Source organism: Pseudopipra pipra, chromosome 3 (genome assembly GCF_036250125.1).
Source record: "Pseudopipra pipra isolate bDixPip1 chromosome 3, bDixPip1.hap1, whole genome shotgun sequence".
Taxonomy (NCBI): domain Eukaryota; kingdom Metazoa; phylum Chordata; class Aves; order Passeriformes; family Pipridae; genus Pseudopipra; species Pseudopipra pipra.
In genome coordinates this window covers 50,812,009-50,837,960 of record NC_087551.1, presented here as the reverse complement: position 1 = coordinate 50,837,960, position 25,952 = coordinate 50,812,009, and the positions used below count along the sequence as shown (strand labels likewise).

At 38.8% G+C, this 25,952-nt stretch overlaps 1 protein-coding gene and 1 non-coding gene across 7 annotated transcripts; both read left to right on the top strand.

The window, feature by feature from the left end:
• The first annotated feature begins 419 nt into the window (after nt 1-419).
• Nucleotides 420-23,904, top strand: LATS1 (large tumor suppressor kinase 1). Of its 6 annotated transcripts, none has more exons than XM_064649088.1 (8): nt 420-510; nt 4,949-5,454; nt 8,621-8,771; nt 10,523-12,051; nt 16,667-17,249; nt 18,243-18,425; nt 18,670-18,776; nt 19,754-23,904. In XM_064649088.1, exons 2-8 carry the CDS (start codon nt 5,104-5,106, stop codon nt 20,270-20,272), a joined length of 3,423 nt encoding a protein of 1,140 aa, XP_064505158.1. In that variant the 5' UTR covers nt 420-510; nt 4,949-5,103; the 3' UTR covers nt 20,273-23,904. The 6 variants fall into 6 exon arrangements, with proteins under 6 accessions (XP_064505158.1, XP_064505159.1, XP_064505161.1 ...); XM_064649089.1 differs by having other exon boundaries at nt 430-510; nt 4,946-5,454; XM_064649091.1 differs by lacking the exon at nt 420-510 and having other exon boundaries at nt 3,577-5,454; nt 8,621-8,756.
• A 1,907-nt stretch (nt 23,905-25,811) lies between these two features.
• On the top strand, nt 25,812-25,882 carry TRNAG-GCC (transfer RNA glycine (anticodon GCC)). The gene has a single exon. It is a non-coding gene; the product is annotated as a tRNA-Gly (tRNA).
• The last annotated feature ends 70 nt before the right edge of the window (nt 25,883-25,952 follow it).

The following is a 25,952-nucleotide window of genomic DNA, read 5'->3' as shown; positions in this document are numbered from 1 at the left end:
CATCGTTCGGGCAGTAGCTGGATCGGGAGGCTCGTCAGAGCTTTTTCACCCCCAGGAAGAGATCGGGATTTGTCCATCGACCTCGGCACTGCCGCGGGAGCAACAAGCATTGCCTGACGCCCGGCAGCGGCGGGGGGTGCCTGTTGTGTGTGTACTGTGTGTGGCTGCGCCGAGCGGGCTCGCAGGGGTTACAGGCGCTGCCGCTCCCCGCCGGGGCGGGCGGGAGCCGCCGCAGCTCCATCCGGGAGCGGCAGGAGCCGCGCGAGGCAGGCCGGGATCTGCCCATATCCGGGCGGCTCCGCGGCGGGGACACCGACAAAATGGCGGCGCCGAAGTGAGCGGCCCGAGGCGGCGGCGGGCGCTGGCGGAGGCACCGAGCGGGCGCTGCGGCATCGCCGAGGGGCGGGCGGAGGGAGGGAGAGAGGGAAGGGCCGCGGCCGGTCGTGGCCGCGCGGGCGGGGCCGAGCTCCGGGCGCCCGGGGCGCTGCCGCCGCCGCCTTCTCGCCGCAGGTACGGTCCGCGGTGTCGCGGTGGGGGCGGTGGCGGGACGGGGGCGGCACCGAGCGCGCTCCGGCCCGACCCGGCCGGGCGGTTCTGAGCCCTTGTCAGGACGCGGCCGTGGCAGGAGCGATCTCGGGTCACGGCCTGGGGCCGGAGGGGCGAGAGAAGCGCAGGTGTCCCAACAGGACGTTCGGGATACTCATCCCGACGATGAAACCCTCCTGGCCTGCGTGGTCCTTGGGATGCTGGGTTCTGCAGCACTGCGGGAATGACCTCGGTGCTAGCCTGAGCCACCTTGGTCCTCAGAATGTTGGTCCTGGTAGTGTTAGCCGCAAAAGTCGCTCTTAGGTGCGCCTGCAGTAACTGCTGCTGCCAGGAATACGTGTGCGTAGAAGAGCTGTATCCTGTTGAAGGAGATAGCAGAGCGTGAGAGATGAAACAAGCCGAGCGAATGCACAGTGTTCATCTGGTCACTTCCAGCTCAGGCTTCCCTAGCCGTATGTAGTTCTGTTTATGTGCTATTTCAGGGTCCAGTCTTCTCCTCATTCTGTGGAAACTTTTAGCATTGGAAGTGCATCCTTTGGCAAATTACTGTTAGAGCTCGATGACTCATTACCTGAAGAAGAGCTTCCTTTTGTTGGTTTGAACCAAGCCCCCTACAAACTTAATTTTATGACTTCCAAAGTCTTGATTGCTCTCTTTTTCACTAGCAATAAAGTGTTGTGATTATGTATAAAATAAGATATTAGAATAGGTACATGAGAGAGAGTACCAAAATAGATTGATATGTGACATTCAATACTTACATGTAAATATGAGTAATTAAATTATATTCAAAACTTTTGGAGATAAGAAATGCTAGAGTTACATTATAAAGCTGTGTATTTTTCCATTAGAAAATCTTGGAGGTCACTGACAGTTGTTTGCAACTGTTCACGAATCATAAAATGGTTTGGGTTGGAAGCAAACTTGGAGATCATCCAGTTCCAATCCCGCTGTTGCGAGCAGGGATGCCTCCCACTAGACCAGGTTGCTCCAAGCCACATCCAACCTGGCCTTGAATGCTTCTGAGTTTTCATTCAAACACTTGTTTTTAAATCCAGTCTTTAATGATTATAGTGTAAAAAAAACAAGTTGGGGTTTTTTTCCCTGCAGTTTGACCTGTAGAAGAAAATACTTTATCCCCACATTTTGAAAATGAAGATATCATTTTTTAAACTCCTTTAGGGAAGTGGAGAGTTGCATCAGCAAAGACATCAGCATTAACAAACAAATCATTTAATGACACAACACTGCGAGGGGGAATAGAAATCAATTCCCTTGGATGCAGTTGGTGTTTGCTAGTTAGAAGTACAAAACTGGAATCCATTTCTTATTCAGCAGTCAACACTTTCTTGCTTTAAAATGTGTGCAAATGTCTATTAGAGGAGGTGACTTGTGAATTTTGAGGTTCATATATAGAGCAAGGTGAACTGTAGGAAATCTTGCTTTCTGGAGGACCAATTTAGTTTGATTTCTGAGAATTAAGACTTAGTTTCACATGCACATCAACTCCTGATACCCATCAGTGCTGCCAAAAGAAACAACCCACCAAAAAAAGTTACTGTTTATTTGGGTAAGTTCCTTAGCTTGGTTCACACTGTATGGCCTTACAAACAATTATGCTGTCAGTGGTAAGTGGTGGGAGATAAGTGGCCTGGCTGGTTTACACTGCTAAAGCTATGCTGCTGCTAAAAATGTAAATGAAAGTGCAGCTTTATTTTCCAAGGCTGCTCCTGATTTATGGTTTACGTGTACTGTTAATTTAACCTTGATTTCTCTTAGGAGTATTAGATTTGACTATCTCAGCTATCCGAGGTGTAATCATAAATGAATATTGAAATACCAGATAAATATGTAAAATATGTAGGTGTAAAACAGCTATTTTCTTTTAAATTCCAGGCCTTTGGAATTTGTTAAAAGCAATAACTCATGTATGGACACTTTTTTCTGCTGCTCATTGGTGTATGTGTAACACAATACCAAGTGGTTTTGCCTAGATTATGCTGCCAGTGGTGGAGTAGTCATTACTCCTGACTGAATTTGAACAATATTTTAGATTACTAAGTCTTTAAGATATTTTGCCTTGTCCTGTGTTCTGGGATGAGTTTGTGCTGAAGGTTTCACTTTTCTGGAGGTGGTGATTCTTTCAAGCGTTACTGACATATATCCTTGCACTTGTGTTTCTGGCAAGTATTCTTTTGAAGAAGGTCACTTAAAAGGAAAAGGAACATCCATAACAAAACTAGTACAATGGTCTAAACATATTTACTTCACTTTCTTTGGAGAAAGTGTTTTTGGCAAAGTATTTTTAATGTGATCTTAAGTACAGCATGTTTTGAAAATGATTTTGAAAGTGGCCAAAATTACATTATATTTTAATTGTGCTCATGCTGTACTTTCAGCTGATTTCTGAATTTCTTAATACTTGGATCAAAACTTTACTGTTAATTATCACAATTCATTCACTGAATTGTCTGATGATCTTGTCCTTATTCAGTGAGCACTGAAGAATTACATGGTATTTGACCATATGAAAAAATAGTATAACTACCCCATTACACTCATTTAAGGTGTCAAACCTATCACAGGGCAAAGAAAGCTTGTGGGTGCAGTTATACCTCTTAAGATTTAGATAGTTTTATAAGAGAAATTCTGTTATTTCTTAAATGATTCTCAAAGGAGAATGGGACTGAGCGTCCGTTGTGTTTCTTTTTGCGGTCCTCATTTATGTATTACTTCCCAGCTTTCAGGTTTTATCTATATATCAGTAGCATTTATCTTTAATTTATACAATATTTATGTCGTTTGCGGGTTCTTCTTCCTATTAACTTGTCATTTTCTTCCTCAGTCACTGAATCATTGATTGTTTTATGACAGTGCAAGTATTATAGAAGTGAAACGTGGATGAAGAGTGACTTTTTTGTAGACTGTGTAAATTTATGTCTAATTTATGTTTAATAAATTAATTTATTAATTTATGTCTAATATAATTGATTTTAATTAGACTGTTTAATTTATGTCTAATATGAGAAGCACTTATCAACAGAGTACTTCTTTAAGAGACAAAAGATGCTTGCAGATGTCTGAATCCTCAAAAATAGTCCTTCAGAAAACAAGGAATGCAAATTTTTAACACTTTGAGAAACAGAAACAAAATAAGAACGTTTCAATATTGCTAGTTAGACATTGCATGACAGTAAAGCTGAAGTGTGAGTTGAGCTTTACCATTTTAGTTGCCTTTGAAGAAAAGACAGTGCTAAAATATTAATTTTTTTTATCTGGCAGTATCTTAGTAACTGATCTTCCTCTGTGAAGCAGTAGAGACTGAAAAAGTTTTATTTCATGATACTCTAAAGAGGCAAATGCTCTGTAACTTCTTTGATGTTCAACTCTGATTGCTCTATCCTTTGCCATAGCAGTTGCAGTACTAACTAGTGCCCAGCCTGAATGCAGAGATTTGAGTTCTCTGCAGACACAGGGCTCTTTCCCTGATGAGTCAGTGCCTTCAAAATGCAAACGTTTTTTATTTGGATTTTGGCAGAAATTTCTGTTTCCCTTACCAAATGTCATAGCTATGCTAAGTGAATTTGATGCTTAAATTGTTAAACAATTTTACAGTAAAAAAATTTGATTCAATTTTCTTTGTTTCTTCCCCTGCTCTCATCTTCCCTTATGTAAAATAAATTTTAAAATTACTTAACTATTGACAAAGCCTGATTCAAGGAAACTCGAGCTGAGACTATGACAGCCCTAGAAAACTGAACCCTTAAACAGATTTAAATGGCAGATGGTACAAGAAATCATAAAGTCACATGTGGTGAGCTAGGCAAGTGTTTACTTTTTACATATGCGACTGCTGAAGAATGGATAAAATCATTGTAATTATGTGCTCTTACTGGTGTACTCCATCTATTTGTGGAGCTCGATGTCAGAATTGTTGAACAGCAAGGGTATTTGGTCCATATCCTGGCTAAATGGGTAGTAGAGTTGGCACTTTTGGCTATAAAGGTGTTGATGAAGAGAATGAACGTAGGTGACAAATGGGGACAGGACACAGCGGAAAGCGGAGGCAAAGCAGCAGTGCTCGGGTAGCACACACAGCAGCAGTTCATATCTGCTCTTGAAAGCTTTGTCCACCATACAGAGGAGTTCCTCTTTGTCCATGCCCTTTGCAATTCAGGACTGTTCAGACTTAAGGCACCTAAAACGTTTGTTGCTAAAAAGTCGAACACAGTTTGTAAATTAGGTTGAGTAAAGGCTGCCTGAAGAATTTGCTTAGCGGGCTTTTAGTATCTGTGAAGGAAGTGCTACATGTGAACATTTCACTGCCACCAAAGCTACATGGTGAATTTTTTTTACTGCTGTATATATAATGTGATTCTTTCTTGTTTCGTTTTGCTAGCAGAAATACCGTTTTGGGTTGTGATGAGCTCCAGCACTACAGGAACCAAGGTTTCACAGTGAAGAGCCACTGCTTTCACAAGTTCTGACACCAGCCAGTCTTCCTTGAATTCTGGTGTGTGCAAGTCCTTGGTGGAGGTTGCATATATACATGTTTTCATGAAGAGAAGTGAGAAACCAGAAGGTTATAGGCAAATGAGGCCTAAAACTTTTCCTGCCAGTAACTATACTGGCAGCAGCCAGCAAATGCTACAGGAAATACGAGAGAGCCTCAGGAATTTACCTAAACCCTCCGATGCTGCTAAAGCTGATCACAGCATGGGCAAAATGTTATCTGAAGATCCTAGACAAGGTCGAAATCCTCCCAAATTTGTAACATATCATAAAGTTTTGCAGGAGATAAGAAACTCACTTCTGCCTTTTGCAAATGAAGCGACCTCAGCTGTCAAAGGAACATCAGAAGTTAATCGACAAATGCTGCAAGACTTACAAGCTGCTGGCTTTGATGAGGTGAAGTGTTTTATTTTGAAGATTTGGTGTTCTGCTAGCTATAAACTATTAGTGTATGTTGGAGGGGGGTGGTGGTCAGGGAATATTTGAACAGCTTGACAAGCAAAAGAGCTTCTTCAAAATCCGATAGGTTTCTGATTAGGGAATGAAACTGGTAATAGTGGGGGATGTAGAAGAGGAATAGAAGGATTTAGAGAGGCTCGGTTGTTTGTTTTTTTTAAGCATCTTGTGCAGATTGTTCTAATGTGATAGGTTGTTTTAATTATATAATTTTAGTCAGAAAGGACTGGACTCTCTAGAACATGGATTTTGCCTCTGATACTCAACAGAATTTTGGATTGCGTTCATTTAAAGCAGATTGATGCGATATGGCCATTCTAAATTGAAAGGCAATACCAAATACTTTGGAAATTAATCTGAAATGTGGTTTCCAGGAAGAAAAAATGAATACATTTATAGTTCCTCTGTTTTTACTGGGACTTGCATATCACAGTAAATCAAACTCGTTTTCATGTCTTCTGTGTAAACCTGGGTACAAGAGGAGATTAAAAAAAACCTAGCAAACCACTCATCTTTCTAAAGGAAAAAGGCACAGTACCAGACAGGGATTAACTTTCCAGGAGTGTACTTCTTGCAGTAGAGACCAGCTCATGAGTTCTGCTGTCTGGGATGCTTTGGTATTTACAGAGAAGATCTACCTCTACCAAGAGTGAGCTGCTCCAAGAACTGGCTTTTCCTCAGCAATGTCCCAGTGTCAAGTGTTGATAGTTATTTTTCATGTTCCTTTTGCTTGATCAAATACACAGTCCAGTCAGTCTGTGTGTCAGGAAGAATGGAAGGATTTCATAATGATAAATGATTTTTGCAATAATTTGTGCCTGCTCTCTGGTTTGTTGCTGAGGTTGCTTTTTTGTTGTTGTTGTCGGATTTTGGGACAGCAGTGGGGGGGGGTGCATTTGTTTTTTCAAAGTAGATCAGTTCTTAGATCCATTTTTACAGATTGAACTTGCAGTCATCTTTGCAAACTGAAGTTTGTGGTATGTGGCTGGATAATAACCCAGAAAGGTATCTTAAGTTTGTATTTTTGTTGGATCCTTTGTATCTTGAAGCCTTTTGCTCCTGCCCTTTGTTCTTGGATGGAACTGAGAATTCCCGTGACACTTTTGATTGTATGGAGCTTTTTTCAGGGAGAGTGCCAGTGAGAGCCGTTTCTGCCATGTGTTAACCTACAGTTGCATTGCCACAATAGCCCATATGGCACTGATCCATGTGTGCATTAGGAACAGATACAGCTGAAGTCAGAAAGCATTTTTCTTGGTGGGAAAGTTTCAAAATGTATTGAATTTATATTTTACCTTTTACTTTTTAAAATATATTAAATGTCACAAACATTCTGGTTATTTTGTCCCCATTCCTCAGGTAGTAGATAATATTCAGGGTTAAAGTGGAACAGATAGATATCAATCAGTATCAGGTATGTCTGTACATAGATTTTTTAATATATATATATATATATATATATATATATGTATAATAATTCAGGTAGAACGATGTTCATGGTCTTTGGTTTTTGTTTGTTTGTTTTTTTAAACAACATCCTAAATAGCTTACTGGTAATCTCTTCTGCTTATTATGATTCAAGTTCAGTCCTCAGAAGTTCTGTGTAAGGTGATATTCTTTTAAGACATTGAATACTTCATGTCACGTAGGTGACCAAGTTTTTTGTGCTTCAGCTAAAGGAGATAGAGATCCTTTGGTTCTTACTCAGATCCTCTGGTTAGTGGAGATGGAATTAAATTTTGTCTCTTAAAATATTGCTGGTTTTGTACTTTGACATTCTGTGAGTCTTTATGGCCCGGTGATGTGAACTTGCTGATTTAGGTCTCTGTATTGTAGAATTACTTGGCTAAAAAGACAATAAATTTGGGTTTGAAGCTGATTAAGAAAAAAATTAAAGTCAATAGGTAGAAATTAATGATGTATCCTATAAAAATATATTCAATTTGAAAATTAAATACCCTGGACAACTTAACTTTCCATTTGCACAATGATCAAATAGCTTACCAGTGCTGAAAATGTACTTGCCGCAGATAGTCTTGCCTATAATAGTAAAAGTGTTGCAGACATAACTGTCTTGTGAAGGAGGTATGAGATCAAAAGTTGTATCTAATTTTTCCAACAGTATCAGCTGGTCAGCTGGTAAAGATTGGGACAACCTTATTGTGTAGGTTTTTCTATTTTAAAATTCTTTTTTAAGGTTCTGTTTTGTTTATGGAATGTAATTACTGTTTCTGAAAGTTGTATGTAATTTTGTAAGTTTGAGTGTTAGAAGTATACACAGGCATAATGAAAGTGTAAATATGGGTTTGAATTTGGGATTGGTACTAAGTGCTTCCCTTCTGAGCCCTCTTTGGTGTCCCATTAGTTTGAGTAGGAGGTGAATGCTGTCGTATGTTTGTAGGTAACGGGTTCAAACATCGTATGAATCGAAATGATTGCTTTGATATGACAAAATATGGCCATAAATCTTTAAAGTCAGTGTGCTTAGCTATAGGGAGTTATGCTGTGGCTTTGTCTCAAAATTGTTGGGTCAGCTGTACAAATCCCATTCAGTACCATCTCTGGAATTCTACCTCTGTTGCTTGACCTTATCTCATTCAAGTCTGTGGAAAAGCCACTGGTCCATAATACATTTTATGTTGACTGAGCTGGGATTGTCCAGCAGATCAGAACTTGTGTTTGGATGTCTAAGATCACAGAGCCTAAATCTACCACAGAAAGAATAGAGTTTCTGCCAATAACGTTGTCTTCATCAGGAACTTAGACTGGAAGGGACCTCTGCCCATTCTGTAACCAGCTGTTACCTGCGCAGTGCACAGCAGTAATAAATGCTGTTGTATAAGCAAGCTGTTGTACTAATAGCAAGATGACAAGATTTACATCAAACTGCAGTGCTTTAACACATTAACTTTTTTCTGAACATCCAGACTATTTCGAAGAGTCTGTTGTGGGGAAGACATTTTAAAATTAGTTTGAAAATGATTGAGAGAAATCGGTTATGTACTTTGGTAAAATTACTGGAGGATGTTTGGCTAAATAACCATGAATTTTGGTATTTTTTGTGATTTTCTTGTAAATTATTTTTTGTATATAATTTTCTCTTTAGGATATGGTTGTACAAGCTCTTAGACAAACTAACAACCGTAGTATAGAAGCTGCCATTGAATTTATAAGTAAAATGAGCTACCAGGATCCTCGTCGGGAGCAGATGGTTGCAGCAGCAGCAAGACCTGTAAACGCAGGTATGAAACCCCCAGGTAGGTGTATCCATGGTAACTCAGTAACTAACTGAGTGTATTCTTCTAGATAAAAAATATAGTAAATTCTGCCTTTGTGTGCTCACAGTGCAACAGAGATGCTGAGATAAAGGGAGTTTTGCCTTTAAAAATCGCATTTTAAGCATATAATGTAGTTCTTCAAAAAGGTAGATCCATTTGACATGAATTTCTTAAACATTTGTTTTTATAACTGCATGGTTTTATTATTATGTGTAGACAAGGAATGGCATTCAGGTCTCATTTTAGTAATTTTTGTCCCTCATTGATGTAGTGCCTGTATTTTGTTCTCAGTGTCAGGTAGAAATCAGTGGTGAGCATTGAATTCTTATTTTAATTTTTTGTCTCTCTTCACACACTCACCCACACAACAGCACTATGTATGTGTATTTTTGTGTACCTATGTGTATTTATATAGCATATGACTACAATATTTGTATTTTAGGATGTTCTATGTGCTTAATTTTCTGCTTGGTTCCAGATTTTGTTTGAATGGTTTTTAAGGCAGACTTCTTGTTTTTGAAAGTGTTAGAGGACAGGCTATAGCTTTAGTAACAGAGTCAGAATTTTGCCACTTGCTATTATTGCTTTCTTTAAAGATGGAAGCACATTTTTAATACATCTTGGCCTAAAGCAAGGGTAACTTTCAAATGCAGCAGAAATACTGAACTTCTATTTGACTAAAGTTGGGTGCTGAGCTGCTGGCTCTGGAGTTAGATTTTAAATTAACAATATAGGTATGAGAAAAAATTAGTAGTCAAAGAGTAGCAAAGAGCGGTGTCATTGTCATTTAGTCTGTTAAGAGGATTAGTTGGTGTTTCTGTGAAGCTGCTAGCTAAATGCCACCATTTAGACACAGTTTTCATTTTTACTTGCAAAGGTTTAGTAATTCACATGTTCTTTTACTAAGGATAGAGTGACTTTCAGCAGTTACAGTCCTGTATGTGTTTACACGTACCTTAGTATTAACATTGCAAAAGCACAATAAGACTGCCTGCACTATCAGTTCCTTGCATACTGTTTTGTTTATATGACACAAAATAATATCTATGAAGTAAACAGATAGTAGAGTTTTATTCTCTAAGTTTTGCTTTCCTACAGTTTTAATTCTTGCCTTTTACTCATAAGGACATAACTTTTGAAATTAAAGTACTTAATTAAATTTTGCATGCAAGGAATATAACAAGTCTGGATGAACTATATGCACACAAGGGTGCAGGCTGCTTGATTTTACAGCATTCACTTACATTTTAGTTTAAGAACACTAAATGTCTTGTAAACATTAAACTGGAAGGGATAGCAGTGTAACTAAACATATTTTTCCAAGCTATTACTTTTTTTTGCACTTGTGCTGAACGTTCTTATGAGGGTTTCTTGTACACAAGATTAAAAATACATTGTGTGCCTAATAATTTTGCATATTACCATTTGTTCAATTAAAATTTGCATTTTTACTGAAGCAAAATGCATTTTCAGACAAATTATTTCTAAAGACTCTGATACTATAGTTTCAATGCATTTTTTGCTCTTACATGTCTACTGAGCATATTACCATACTGTGATGTGTATTACTAGGCAGAGAGAATTTTTCATGTGAAGTACACTGGCTTATGTTGTGTCAGAGGTTTCATGTCCTTTTTCTGTAGCAATTAATGCAGAAGAACAAAATTTTCAAAGCGGTAAATGTAAATAATTTCTAATAATATAAATGCTGTGTTTTCTTGTTGTGAAAGCAGGGACTGTCCAGCAATCAGTTAACCGCAAGCAGAGCTGGAAGGGTTCTAAGGAGTCCCTGGTTCCTCAGCGGCATGGCCCTTCCCTGGGAGAAGGTGTAGTTTATCGCTCAGAAAGTCCCAGTTCTCAGCCTGATGTAGGAAGGCCATTATCTGGATCTGGCATTGCGGCATTTGCTCAGGCTCATCCTGGCAATGGACAAAGAGTGAATCCCCCACCTCTACCACAGATAAGGAGTGTCACTCCTCCTCCTCCACCTCCTCGAGGGCAGACACCCCCTCCAAGGGGAACTACTCCTCCACCTCCTTCCTGGGAACCAAATTCTCAAACAAAGCGGTACTCTGGAAACATGGAATATGTGATCTCCCGTATTTCTCCAGTGCCACCAGGAGCATGGCAGGATGGTTATCCACCCCCATCTATGAATCCTCCACCTATGAATTCATCCACGCAGAGTCAGAGAGGCATGAGTGCTGTCCCCATTGGCAGGCAACCAATAATCATGCAGACTTCTGCCAACAGCAAATTTAGTTTTCCGTCAGGAAGAGCTGGAATGCAAAATGGCAATTGTCAGGCAGAATTCATAGTTCACCAGAATGTGGTGTCTGGGAATTCGGTGAGTCGCCAGCCACCTCCATACCCCATGAATTCAGCTAACAGGCAAAGTCCCACAGCACTACAGATGCAGGCAGGAGGATCTGCTCCTCCTTCAGCGTACACCAATGGGAATCTTCCTCAGGCGATGATGGTGCCAAACAGAAATAGTCACAACATGGAACTTTACAACACAAATGTAGCTGGAATACCCACCTCCTGGTCACAGCCTTCCCCTGTGCAGCCGCAGTCATCACCTGGCAACGGGCACGACATGCCTACATGGCAACCCAATGTTCCCGTGCGGTCAAATTCTTTCAACAACCATCATGGCAATAGGCAAAGTCACTCTGGCAGCTCTCAGCCTTCGGCCACAACAGTAACAGCCATAACACCAGCTCCCATCCAGCAACCAGTGAAAAGCATGCGTGTGTTAAAACCAGAGCTGCAGACTGCCCTGGCACCCACTCACCCTTCCTGGATGCCACAGCCCATGCAAACTGTGCAGACCATTCCCTTCTCTGAGAGCCCATCTACAAATATGGGAGTTATGGCTCCTGTTGTGGAGGCTCCAAATTACCAGGGCCCCCCACCACCTTACCCTAAGCACTTGCTACATCAGAATCCTTCTGTCAATCTGTATGAGGCAGGACCCAAGCTCAACAAGGAGGAGCCACCTCTTTTATCCAGGGAGGATGAGAATGAAAAGAATTACGAATGTGTTGATTCAACAGATAAAGAAAAAAAACAAATCACAACATCACCTGTTCCTGTTAGAAAAAACAAGAAAGATGAAGAAAGAAGAGAGTCTCGCATCAAAAGTTATTCCCCTCAAGCCTTTAAATTCTTCATGGAGCAGCATGTGGAGAATATACTCAAGTCACACCAGCAGCGTTTGCATCGGAAAAAACAACTAGAGAATGAAATGATGCGGGTAAATTCTTCCTTCTTTCTAAATCTGTGACTAGAACTGTTCCTACATTGATTTTAAGATATATATCTTAATTGTAGAATGTTTAAATAGTATAGATAAATAGAATATTGCGGTAAATTGTGGTATTGAAGTCTATTTTTATTTTTTTTATTTGAGATGTGGCAAGTTCTTCAGTGCTTAAGTAAGGTTTTTGCATGTCTAAATGTAGTTCATCTGGCCTGTGTACAGTAAGGCAGCAGAAGCAAAATAATTGTTACATGAAATGAGATTCATGAGATTCGTGAGATACATGGCTCATAGCTTTCTGTTATGAGTTCTATTTAATCCTGATTTCTTAGTTATATGCAATATTTTAATGATTTTCAAAAATACTTCTTTTTTTTTTAAATAAGCACTGCAGGTACAAGCAAAGCAGGGACAAGTGGTAAGCTGGTTAGTGCATTTATATAGTCACCCAAACAGTGATATTTTTTACATTCTGCTGTTTGTTTCCAGTAGTGATAGTTTTTTAAAGTTAAAATAAAAAAATCATTTTTTAAAAGTTAATTTTTTTTTAATGAAAAAGACATGGTATCTTTTGCCTGATTATTTTATAATCCAGGCTGTAAATGCATCTGTTTAAACAAGAGGCAATTGAATGGGGTAATAAAACAACGGACATCAACAAAAGCATGTAAAATGTTGTACCTGCCTGGAGTCAGTCATCTAGTTCTAGTATTTCAGTGTTCTATTAAAACAAATCAAAAGGGTAAAAACTGGAGCTGATGTCATTTCAAAAGAGCAAATAGTGAGACACAGTGAAACTAAGATTTGCAGAAAGATAAAATTGAGATGTCACATAAATATTTCTTAACAATTGTAGTTGAAAGTTTGACATAAGTATGATGTACTTTTTAATTTATTCTATCAGAATATGTATTTGGCTTACACCACTTTCTTGACATGCTGTTTTTTAAATGTATTTTCTTACTATTTTGAAAATTCTTACTTTAAGCTTCAGTCTTTTGTGTTTGCTTAATCGTGAATATGTAAATGTTAGCAAGATTTCATCCTGAAACTCTTACTAGATCTTTATTCTTAGTCTTCTCTCTTTCCTTTTTCACTTCCACTAACAGCTGATTTAAACTGTTAAGGTGTGGGAAGCTTTCCTGAACTCTGTAGCCTCCATCCCTGTGTAGACAAGTAAGATTCTGAAGCAACAGTGTTTATTAAGAATAGCATGATTCCTTTTTAGAGGGCTTTGCATGCAATCCTGCATCAAAATTAAGCATGAATTCATTTTGGCTATTTTTGAGTACTTAAAAGTAAGATTATAATTAATGTTGATTTGCAAACTTCACTTTCCCTTCTTACTGTGTTGTGTTCTGTATAAGAATAAGTATTACTTATATGAAAGCACTGATATAACTTTTCATATGCATTTAAAGCACCCTAGTAAATGTATTTTCTTATATGAAATGCAATTTATAGTATTTATGCTAGATTTAAAGCTGGGATGTTTAATTACAGGCTGAAGGGTGGGAAATGGGCTATTGTGCTGCAGCAGACCTCTACTTTTTTAGGAGAAGAATCCCAAAACAGTGAAGTATATTTTGGATGTTCATGAGAAGGAGAAAGGGAAACTAGCTCGTTATCTATTTTCAGAAAGTTTAAAATTAAGCAAGTATTGAATCCCTTCTTTGGTAGGAATTTTTGAAAGGAAAAAAAAACCCCAAATGCATCCCTATGGAAATACCTACCTTCACAGAAGGTTGTATTTCTAGCATAGGTGGCATATTTCTGTGCTTTCAGGTTCCCTAGGAAATTGAATGGAGCAGTCTCAGAAATATTTAATTTAAATCCGTGAATCTGGCCAAGAATTATGCTAGATGTCTCTGCTGCGGAGAGCAACTTAAGTCATCTTTTAAAGCACAGCAAGATGAAAAGGGACCAAAATGAAAGCAAATTGCGTGATGATACAGAGCAATTCAGGAAGCTCTTCTGTCCGTCATTGTCTAGAAATAACTGGAGATGTATGCACAGAAGAGTTTGTGCAGCTGGTGAAGTTGCTTAATTTTTGGTGAATGCTGAAGCTGAGGAGTGTTTTAGAGAAAATGCAGCAATGCAGAGAGCAGTGAATTTGTAATTAACATTTGGTTTAGTGGATGACAGGAAAACATGAAGATGGGTTGAGGGAAGAGATGACAAATTGCAGTACTTGGGCTGGTCTCTACAATAAAACTGTTAGAATGCAACAGCTAGAGAATAGGCAGTAGAAAGTAAGCTACAAGGGTTTTGGAGACTCTTATTTGTATGTCTTGCAGTGATTAATTACTGTATTGAGTCTCCTCATGGGGTTTTGTTGCCATCTAGGTTATATTCTTTGCTAATTTTGTAACTGATCATTGAGGTTCACTTTGTGTGCAAGTGAGTCTGTACTGAAGCAGACTTCAGGTTTCAGATGGGCCTTGAGAAGGTGACTCGTCATCGTCTGAACTTTTAACAGGGTCAGGTCTTCAGTTGTCTTCTTGACATTTTTGTAAGTCTTCAAAAAATTCTTCCTTATGTGTTGAAATGGGCTTTAAGCATGTTCATTCACAGAAAACTTGAGATGTTTCTGTCCTGGAAGACAGTGCCCAGATATTCCTGCAGTAATGTGTTGAAAAAGGTTCAACTCCCTATTTCAAATAAAAAAATTGTCTATTTTGCACATCCAGTCTTTAAACTACTGCTACCCAGTCCTAACTACTGCCTATCTGATGTTGACAAAAACTTTGTCTCAAAATGGAGACAGCTTTCCCCATTTAAATTTTACTGAATTCATATTCCTTGGGCAGTTTGTTGGGGTAGACAAGCATATTGTGTGCATTTTTCTAGTTGCATCTCCTTTGGATCCATTTTTTATTTGATGCCTGCAAGAAATTTTATGTGTTTTAACAGTATTTTCTTTAGTAGGTGACATATAGTAACTTTTGAAAGCATTTTTAAGATACTGAGTGATATCTTACTGATCTTTTCTCTTACCTTTTTTCTCAATCAAATCTATTATACTTTGTTTCAAGTTACATTGTAAGTTAGGCAAAGCAGAAGTCATCTATTAACACAGTTTATACAAGCCTAAACTAGTTACATAATCCTAATGGTGGTCCTGAGTAGTGTTCTGCAGACAGTGTCTCAAACATTTGAAGCATTAAGTAAGGGGATGGAAGCAACAAGATTTGGTATCAAGAATCAATAAGATGTGACAATAAGAAATTGAAAACTTTTAGAATAGTGCTTGATTACAGTCGTGATGTTTGCAGGGATTCAATTTGGCCATGTTCAATTTTAGGATCAGAATGTCCATGAAAAAATAAGGGAATATACCCTAGATTGAACTTGGAAATCATTGCTGTGGGATAGTGATTTCAAGCCAGGTAGGCAGATAAAATAATTGAGGTCCTATGAGAAAGGGAGCATATAGTACTTAGAAAACGCTGTCAAAAAACAAAAGAAGGATTGAACATGAAGCTTTGGGGGGGAAGTGTCATGGAAAAAAGAATATAGAAAATTGAAGACAGATTCTACTGACATTAAAACAAAAAAGAAGAGAGAGTCTGATTCCAGGCCCTGAAATTTAGCAAGAAAAATGGCACTGAAATTGAATGGCACTTCAAAGGAATTGAAACCAGAAGAAATACACCAGGAGGCACCCAGGTTGTAGTACACTGAGAATGCTCAATGTGGTTCTTGCAGATAAGGGTTTCCACGTTGTAGGTGATGAGTTGCATGTGGCCTGTGAGTGTTTCAGCTGTCACAATGTTGGTTGTGTTGGCCAGAACACCAGGGATGTTCAGTCAAGATAGGGGTAGGTATAGAGATGGGAGCCAAGAAAAGCTACTGTGGGGAGGAGTGAGCCACTTCAAAGAAAGTGCTCTGCTCAACTAGTTGGTGTGGAGAGCGGGAGTGAGAGTGTGAGCAAAGTCCTGTTAGAAAGGGGTGGGTTATGTGATAAGAGAGAAGATCAGGTCTAGGCTTGCGGCAGAGGCCCAGGCTTGGTGTGGGCGGATAGTAGGAAACAGTGCCATGTGGATCTGGTTTGTGTAGCTACAGAAGGAAGCATGAGAGTGAGAGAGTTGCCTGTCCTCTCCTGCAATTGAAATTCCACAGCGTGGTCAGGAAGTTTAGTGACTTCTGCTCTAGCTAGTCTGGAGAGGGGCTGCCTTTCCCATGGCAGCATCAGCCCTCAGCAGCTTACAGCTCCTAGGCATGTCTTGGCTCCCTTTAGCTCTACAAAGAGAATCAGGGAGGCAGTTGATGCACACTGTTACTCTGATAATATTCACAGTAGTTTTTATCAGTGGTTTGTAAATTACCCTTCCTCTCCTCAAGAATGTAGTCCCTTCTCAAGAACCTTCTGGTGCATGGCACCTTATGCATTTTGCTGTTGAAAACAATCACGTTTTGGCTTTTATCACTCCTATATGTTTTTATAGAATCCTAATGTTTAAAACAAAACCAAACCCCTTTAAGTATTATTTCCTGTGCTGTGTATTAAGTATTTGGTTTGCTTTGCCTAAGTCTTGTAGTTATGAGAAGACCATCAAGAATTAAAAGTACTGTTAATTCTTCGGATATAATTCTGTTTGCTGCACAGGTTGGATTGTCACCAGAAGCCCGAGATCAAATGAGGAAAATGTTGTGCCAGAAAGAATCTAATTACATTCGACTAAGAAGAGCTAAAATGGACAAGTCAATGTTTGTAAAAATTAAAACCCTGGGAGTTGGTGCATTTGGAGAAGTTTGCCTAGCAAGAAAAGTGGATACTAATGCTTTATATGCGACAAAAACTCTGAGGAAAAAAGATGTCTTGCTTAGAAATCAAGTTGCTCATGTTAAAGCTGAGCGGGATATCCTCGCAGAAGCTGATAATGAATGGGTGGTTCGCCTGTACTATTCATTCCAAGATAAAGACAATTTGTACTTTGTAATGGACTACATTCCAGGAGGTGATATGATGAGTCTCCTGATTAGAATGGGTGTCTTTCCAGAAAATCTAGCACGGTTCTACACAGCAGAACTGACCTGCGCAGTTGAAAGTGTTCATAAAATGGGCTTCATCCACAGAGATATTAAACCTGATAATATCTTGATAGACCGTGATGGTCATATCAAATTGACTGACTTCGGGCTCTGTACAGGTTTTCGATGGACCCATGATTCAAAATACTACCAGAGCGGTAAGAGAAATATAAATCTTCTTTGTAAGGAATTAAATAATAACTGACTGTGCTGTTTCCTTTCTGAATAATAACGCATCTAACAATATGTCTGCACACCATACAAATTACAGAAAGCAGCATTTAGTATGGGAGGGTTCCAATGTGAGCAGTGATTCCTTAAGGGAGAAGCAATGAGCTATGCTGCTGTAAGTTTTTCTCATTAGTGGCTTTTGAAATTTGGAGAGAAAATCACAGAGGTAGCGAGATAATTACATAGGCAACAGCCCCAACTCTGTTTTGAAGATGGGACTGATGTTTTAAATATAATTGTTCTTGAAAACCTTACCCCAAGTTCTGAGTGTCTCATGTACTCCTTTTAGTGTAACCTGTTGATTTCTGACTAGGTTACAGTGGGCTTTTAAAAATCCCACTTGATTACTTAAAACAAAAGCTAAAAGAAAGAGGAAAAAAAGTCACAGTTCTGAGAGTGGTAAAATACAGATTTTGTGATAACCTGTTTTTAATTTTCAAAAAAACCCACATAACTTCAGAAACAATTTTTGAATTACTTTTGACTAGTTTCTATCAAAATATCATGTATCTTAGGCCAGACTGTTACACAGTCTCTGGTGAGAAGAAAAAGATTTAATCTGATTTTATTTTTTGCTGATTTAAATATTGGCTGGTTTATGTTTGCATAAGAACAAGAACAGTATACATCCTGTACCCCCAATGTGGTTTTGTTAAGAAAAAACTGAGACTATATCAAACTTGATACTTTCTCTAGTTATGTCGAAAGTAAGCTTAAAAAAAGTGTCCTCAAAAGTTGGTGTTTTATATCATAAACAAAAAGTCAACATCCAGATGTTGATGACTCTTGTAACTCAAGTGTTGAAACTGAAACAGATTTTGTCGTGTAACGAGGAATGTTAACAGATAAAGAAGATTTCATATTGGAAAAGAAGTAAAGTACTCATGCTCAATTTTGCCATCCTTCTCCCTCAATTACAGGTGATCATGCACGCCAGGACAGCATGGATTTCAGCAATGAATGGGGTGACCCAGCGAATTGCAGGTGCGGAGATCGGCTGAAGCCGCTGGAGCGCAGGGCTGCACGTCAGCACCAGCGCTGCCTGGCTCATTCCCTTGTTGGCACACCCAACTACATCGCTCCAGAAGTGTTGTTACGAACAGGTAATGCACTTCTGTACTGTAATCGTGCTGCAAAGTAACTGATATTCAGGTATCTTGCTTCACCTTTCTTACACTGCCGCTTTTCCCACGTATATAATATTTTAACAAAAAAAGAAAATAGTTGTTAATATGGAAATCTTTAAAAAGTATTGAATAGAGTTCGCCTGTGAAATTTTGTACTCCTAGAAATCCAAGAATAAAATTATACTGAGGCTTTGACTACTTCATTTGAACTTTATTTCAGGTTACACACAGTTGTGTGACTGGTGGAGTGTTGGAGTAATTCTCTTTGAGATGCTAGTGGGGCAGCCTCCATTCCTGGCACAAACGCCACTGGAAACACAAATGAAGGTAACTTTAAAATTCTGGTACTAACAGTCTGAAAAGGCAGGCTTGAAATTTACAGGGGCTTTCTAATTTGTATTGGAAACAAAGGTGATGTTTGAGAGTTCTGCCTATCCAAGCATATTATAAACTAACTTCATGTTACTGTGGAGGTGCACTTCATTTGTAAAGGGATCATGTTTGCATCTTTTATCTCGGTATAGTAAACATGCCAACTAAAAACCACATTTCACTTCTTGTATCTATTCCAGTTATTATTTCCACTCCTCTCCTCTTTTCTTCCTCTTTTCTTCCTCTTTTTTTCCTCTTCTCTTCCTCTTCTCCAGTGTCTCGGTGTTCTTTTCCCATACTTGGCTTCCATGCCTGCTTACCTGCAGAGGATTTCCTTTGGTGATGTACCTGCAGGTGCTTGGCATGGAAAGGTGGACGAATAGCAGATGGTTGTGCTTGCTCAGAGTTACTGGCAGCTTGGAGCCATTGGTTCTTTCCTTCCTGAGCCCCAGCTGTTTCAGAGAAAGCATCGGGGCAATCTTCTGCAGGTGTCATTTTTGCAAGATTGCATTCAGCTTGCAAGATATTAGTTGGCTTAAATGTAGTGTAGTATTGATTTATTTTTTTTTAACTTTAAAACTGTTAATTTTACAGTGCATCATCTAACTCAAAATTCATCTGCCTCACCTTCTTTTTAAAGATTGTGAGTCATGTGCCTAATCTCAGGTTCCAGGTGCTGGATTTTACGGGATCTTCATTGTTTTATACCAGGGGCATCCCATGCCAGACTCTAATTTAGATTTGGATTATGCTAGATTTCCAGACAAAATATTCCTCGTGTTTCTGAAAGAGCAGCTCCATGTTTTCCTCTCTAGTGTGAAAACCCTTAGACATGTTGAATGACTTCTTTGTGGCTGTTTGTTTTGTTGTTTTAATCTGTTTTTTCCTTTTTATGAAATTATAAATAAATAATACCTCTTTTTGTTTTTAAGGTTATCAACTGGCAAACTGCACTTCATATTCCACCTCAGTCTAAATTGACTCCAGAGGCCTCCGACCTTATTATTAAACTGTGCCGAGGGCCAGAAGATCGTTTAGGCAAAAACGGTGCAGATGAAATAAAAGCTCATCCATTTTTTAAAACAATTGATTTTTCAAGCGATCTACGGCGACAGTCTGCTTTCTACATTCCCAAAATTGCTCATCCTACAGACACATCAAACTTTGATCCAGTTGATCCAGATAAATTGTGGAGTGACGATGATAAGGAGGGGAACAGAAATGATACCCTTAACGGGTGGTACAAAAATGGAAAACATCCTGAACATGCTTTTTATGAGTTCACCTTCAGAAGGTTTTTTGATGACAATGGCTACCCATACAACAATCCAAAGCCCATTGAGTATGAGTATGGTAGTTCCCAAAACTCAGAACAGCAGTCAGATGAGGATGATGATGATGATGAACAGGCAGGTAGAGGAGTTCAGAGCCGTGATCTGGTTTATGTTTAGTAGAGGAATAAAGATCAAAAAGTAAATAATCAATTTTGCAGCTATACCTTTTGAAAAGTCTGTTTTAAGAGACTTGAAAGAAGATTGCTACGGTAAATACATGTACACTTTTTTGGAAACACTAAAAAAATTATGTCTTCTCCTTCCCTGTCAGTACATTTTGTTTCCCCCAAATACAGAGAAATCCTCAAACATTAATTTATTCCAGTGATGTTAATTGTTTAATTTAGAAGATATTTGATGTTAGGTGAAAAAAATATCACTTGAATTTTGTTATTGGTTCTCTGTACTCTTAAGTACTCAAAATAGGAAATAGTGACTTTTTTTTTCTCCTCCCTAAGATGATGCCTGGTATCTATTTGTACATATATTGAATAATTTTAGAAAACAGTTCTCTGCTTCAGAATTTTTAATGACAGTTTTTCCATGCATTGACCAAATATAAAACCTACTTTACTAATAAAGCTCTCTGATACATTTCTGAAGAGGAAAAAAAAAAGGCTGCTGTACCATCACTTCTCACTGTATTTAACCTAATTATTCACAGTGTTGGAAAAACTGAGCCATCTATCTGGTGAAACATTTCCAGCTACTGTTTAAGTGGCCTAGTTCTCAGCTTTGAAATAAGAAAGTGTCAGTCTCGGCTATAGGATGATTGTAAGATGATAAAGCATTAAAACTAGTATTTTATTAAATAGTAATTGGATTTGACATTAGTAACAAAGTAGCATTTGACTGGTACTCTCAAAGCAGAACTGCTCACTCAGAAACAACTTGATTGTCTCCTGTCATCAGTTATCCTATAGATAGAAGAGGAAAAGAAGCTTTAGAAAGAACACTTTCTGAAATCTAGTTTAATTTTCTGACTACAGCCAAACTGTAAAGTGTGTACAGTGCTGCTTGAGTTGGAATTTTTAGTTTGAAAAATAAATTTTAGACTAGTGTCTTTATTATAAGTTTGAGATAGTAATGGAAAAGGATTATGGCTTTTGAGGCTGTTGTTGTGGAGACCCGTTTCACTTGGCTGGAATAGTTTTCCTCCTGGTCACAGAGACAGTAAGGAGAAGCACCGTGCACCAGCCTATCTGAGCCATCAGTACAGTATCGATGGTCTGTCACAGCCCAGTTCAGAACAGAATTAGGAACTTAGAGCTGTGTCTGCTGCCTTCTGCGTTACTCTTCCATAATTTCTGGCAGCAGGTGATCAGGTATCCCCTTGGGTCTCATGGTGGGAGGGTACTGAGGCTGTTGAGGTGACTGGGACTACAGACAGAAGCATCCCTCTAAGCAGCCTCCCGGAGACTAGACTGGGAGTTACAGGTGAGAGGCAGAAAGAATTATGATTTTATCTCTCTCCTTCTTTCTCCTAAAGTTAACACAGTGGTAAAGAAAATGCACTATTTTTAGTAAACTTCATGTCTTTTAAAACATTTCCTCCTCCTTGGAATTGAATTCCAATGGATAATCTCATAACATGCCTGTAACCATTACTGCTTTTTTAAATTATTACTTGTGCCATTGCACTGGCATTGCAACTATCTAAACATCGTGAAATTGGTGTTCACAGCTATTCTTGCAGCAAACACGAGTTACTAGTTTACTTTTCTCACCAAGCTGGTTTGTTTATTTCTGGCCAATTTGTTCTCTTTCTGTGCTCCAGCGCAGTGTCTCTCTTTGTGCCAGTGCAACTGTCTACAGTGCTGTCCTAAATACTGGATCAGTGAAAAAACTGTGTGGTGTTTAGCATTTGGAGTTTCCTTTCTTGCGTGTTCATTTGAACCATCCAGTTTCTACTGTGGTCCATAAATGATTCATATTGGCTTAACTGAGGAAGGTCTGAACTGCAGGAGTTGGCAGCGAGGAAACTTCTTAAACATACTTGGTCACAGGAGAAAATGTTTGTGGAAGTTCACTCCTCTACTGTGAAGTGCGTATAATTGTTAGAAGGTGGTTATGAGAAGTTGTTTTCTCAAACAAGTAGTAAGTTACTTTCTATAATGAAAATGAGTTTGCAGTTTAATAAAACAATTCCTGTTCTGTCTGCCTTTTCCACAGCTGTTGAAATAGAATAGCTTTTAAGATTAATTTCATTTAGCTTAAATATTATAAAATGGCTGCAGTGTGTAACTACTCCATTTTATATATTATGTAAAAAAGATTGCTTTTCTTGTAAATAAACTTTAAAGATTACCCTCCTTCATAGTAAGTATCCCAGTAAAACTGGTCTACTTGTCTTAGAGTAAAGTGTAATATATTACTGGTTAAAGGTAATTTAATCAAGCTTGCCTCACCATTTTTGAAGTGTGCAGAGAAAATAATGTCAATTCTTCATTAAATTGACTCTTAAAGTATATTTCTCCTCTGCCTGCACTGTACTATGGTATATTCCTGTTTAATACTATTACTGGTCTTCAACCAATTTAAAAATAAATTTAAAAAATATATTAAAAGGGTCCTGTAATGGCACCATTGTTCTTTACAAGCAAACCCAATTGCTTTTTTTAAAAGACATCATTAATTCTTTCAAGGACATCTGCAAGTACTGAAATGTTAAATATTATTTTGCCTTTTTAAACAAATACATGAAAAGCTCATATCTTTAGAATTTGGTAGATGCTTCTGGCATTTCCTAACATCATGTGTTAGAGGTTGTAATATATGTTGTTTGAATTTTGCCACCTAGATGCTGCAGTATTATGTATTTCCTTGCAAAAAATACAGTTTGTTACAATCCATGTTCACTGAGAAAACTAGTTACACGTAAATGTTGTCACAACTCTCTAACATTCTCTGCCTTACCCATGTTTTGAAACTTCACGTTTCATACATAGATTCAGAGTCTATTATAGAGATTCTTCGTAGCTGCTGCTTAAAACATGGGTGTTTCACTGGTGACCTATGATGGGGATTGGTTTGTGCAGGCAGTGAAGAAGAGAGGCTCCTAACCAGCAGCTGTGGAATTCTGCAGTAAGTTTTAGTTCAGGTTGCTTTCACTTTGTAAAGCATGAAAACCAGATTCTCTTTTATGTGCCCTTGTATACATATTAATTGTATTTATAAAATGTTCTATAATCCTATAACTGTACTGTAAATACTATTTGATATTCAGTGGCATTCTATCCTCGGGCAGGCCCTCTTGCTGTATCTTTTCTATCCTTGATTTGTAATAGAAGTCTATAGAATATATGGCTAGAAAGTCTCTTTGAGACTGACTTATCTTCTGCTGTTGCAAGGCTGTGAGTGGGAATGGTTTATTTAGACTCCTTTTAATATTATTCAGCTAATAGGCAGTGCAGTGGGTGCGTTCTTAGATGATGATGCTGTCACTGAAGATAGTTAGGCTTTTGTTTCAGATGTCATCCGTGTTTCAGATCAGACCTTTAATCTGTTTGCTTTATTTCAGCCAAAGCAAAAAGATGATAAATTGGTTCAATGTCATAGTAAAATGTTTGAATGCCTTAAGATGCTCATGAGAAAGGCACTATTCAAGTTTACTGATTTATATATATCTATATAGATATATATAGACATATTCCATGTGTGTATATGTATATATATATAATGTCTTTTTTGTATTATAAGACTGTCAGTTCTTTTGGATTCTCCAATTAAATACATAGACCACTGCACAATTCTGTTCATGCAAATCGTTCTTTTATGCTGTGCCTGGCAGGTAAACTTAACAAACTTGCATTATCTCCTGGCCTTAGTAAGTTATTCAATGGTCTTTTGAGTATTCTTTACCTGTCTCGGTCATGACATGGGCATCCCCTTTTGCTAGATCTCTACATACCTGTAGTCCAGCTACATGTGATCTCTGAATGCTTACTTGGGATGTTTGGGTCTTAGAGGGTTACAGGGTGCTGGCTTGGAGCATAATCTCCAAGTCCCCTGATGTTCATATGAAAAGAAAGGGCATCTTTTCTGGTTGCTTTTCTAGTAGGTACACTGGAGCATCTGTACCCTTTGTCCAAGAGTGACAGGTTTCCAGTTTGTCAGTCTATGCCCAGTAGTTGAGAAGCTGAGACTTCCTTGCCTCTGTTGACTTAACATACAGCATGTGTGTTTCACCTAGGGGACAGGATGTGAGTGAATGGTTGCATTGACCCTTCTTAAAAGTTACTAGAGAAAGAATTCCAGCACTTGTGAACAGCCTAACTGAATTGTCGCCTACTGGTAGTCAGTGACTTTCCTGAGTTTTAGAAACTGTTTTCTCAGAATCAGTTTCTGTAGCGGAACACTTGCTGGAGTAATAAAAACCACGATGAATCTTTATAAGAAGTGAAAATCAAATTCTTGTTTTGGCTAAGCAGATATGAAATGCAAATACTAGTTGCCCAAATGCATTTCTGTTCTTTCCTTCTCCTTCACATCTGTCTTCCACAAGTCCCTTTTATGCTGCAGCAGCTTTACCATCTAATAAAATGGTGCAAGTGTAACAGTAGAGATGCTCTTGTACTTGGCAGTCACCTCATGTTTGTAACCTGTTCTCAAAAGTATACATTTTGATGTTCAGGAGTTCAATTTATTGGAGCTTTTTCTGTGTCCTCTGCTGCCTTTTTCATCAAAATAAGTAAATATTTTTAATTATTAATTATTGTTATTATTATACATACATTATGTATCATAAAGCTTGAGAGAACGACAACATATCACAGCTTTCATCTGTGTTAGGAGGGGAAATTGTCCTTGAGAAAATCCCATTCTTTAATTGCACATCTCAGAGTGCTAATGGAGAAACCAGTGTGTTATTGCAGAAGACTACATTATATCCTAATTCTTCTATGTTGGGGAGGAGGGATGTGGAAGTACAGCACATTTTTCATTTTATTAGCCACATACAAAGAGGAGGAGGGAAATCCTTCCCCCTCTCCTCAACCAAGGGATGTGATACAGTAGCACTTCGAATTTTAGAAACTCATCAACATTTTTCTCTGCCTTTATAGCTGAAGTAATGCAGAAATTATTGTTTTAAACTCGGACACTCGTTAAAGGGATAGACTAAAATTGTCAGTTTAAGAACGGGTAAAAATACAAGAGCAAGAAGAGTAAGAATGGATGTGATATAAGTAATTAAAGAACGACATAATGTTGTGGGTCTTGAGTTCACCCTGAAGAACTGTCACAAACCTGCTGCATTGTGCCCAACCTTTAGATCCTATTTGTTGCTAAGCAGCTGAGTCTATTTAGACAGGTGAAGAGGTACTGCTCCATCAGGGACACTCAAGGGCAGTTTCCTGGTCTTACTCAGCTCGGCAGCTGGCTCTTCTCAGCACCGTCGGACGCGTTTTCTTCCCCAAAACAACACCCTCTGTTAAGAGTGTGAAGAGGTAGAGACGAGTCACAGACAAGGAACATCCGAATAAAAGTTGGTGCGTGCTATTCACTCGGCAAAAACCACATTTGTGAGTTGTAGAAAGGGAATAGATGAGTGAAGCCTCTCCACGCACCGCCGCGGGATATCAGCCGGGTGAGCTGGGACGGGCAAGTCCGCTCTGGTGAGTTTCGAGTGACGAATGCAGAATCACTATCGTACACAGCATTGGTGGTTCAGTGGTAGAATTCTCGCCTGCCACGCGGGAGGCCCGGGTTCGATTCCCGGCCAATGCAGTCACTCTTTTTCTTCCTGCTTTGTTTCTCTCCGCCTGATTGTTGTTTTTTTTTTTTCCTCCCTTTCCCC

Excerpts from the sequence above, each read along its gene's own strand:
- LATS1 (XM_064649088.1), top strand. The coding sequence starts at position 5,104 with ATGAAGAGAAGTGAGAAACCAGAAGGTTATAGGCAAATGAGGCCTAAA. Across the intron at positions 5,455-8,620 it reads AAGCTGCTGGCTTTGATGAG|GATATGGTTGTACAAGCTCT; the intron begins GTGAAGTGTTTT and ends TTTTCTCTTTAG. Across the intron at positions 8,772-10,522 it reads CGCAGGTATGAAACCCCCAG|CAGGGACTGTCCAGCAATCA; the intron begins GTAGGTGTATCC and ends TTGTTGTGAAAG.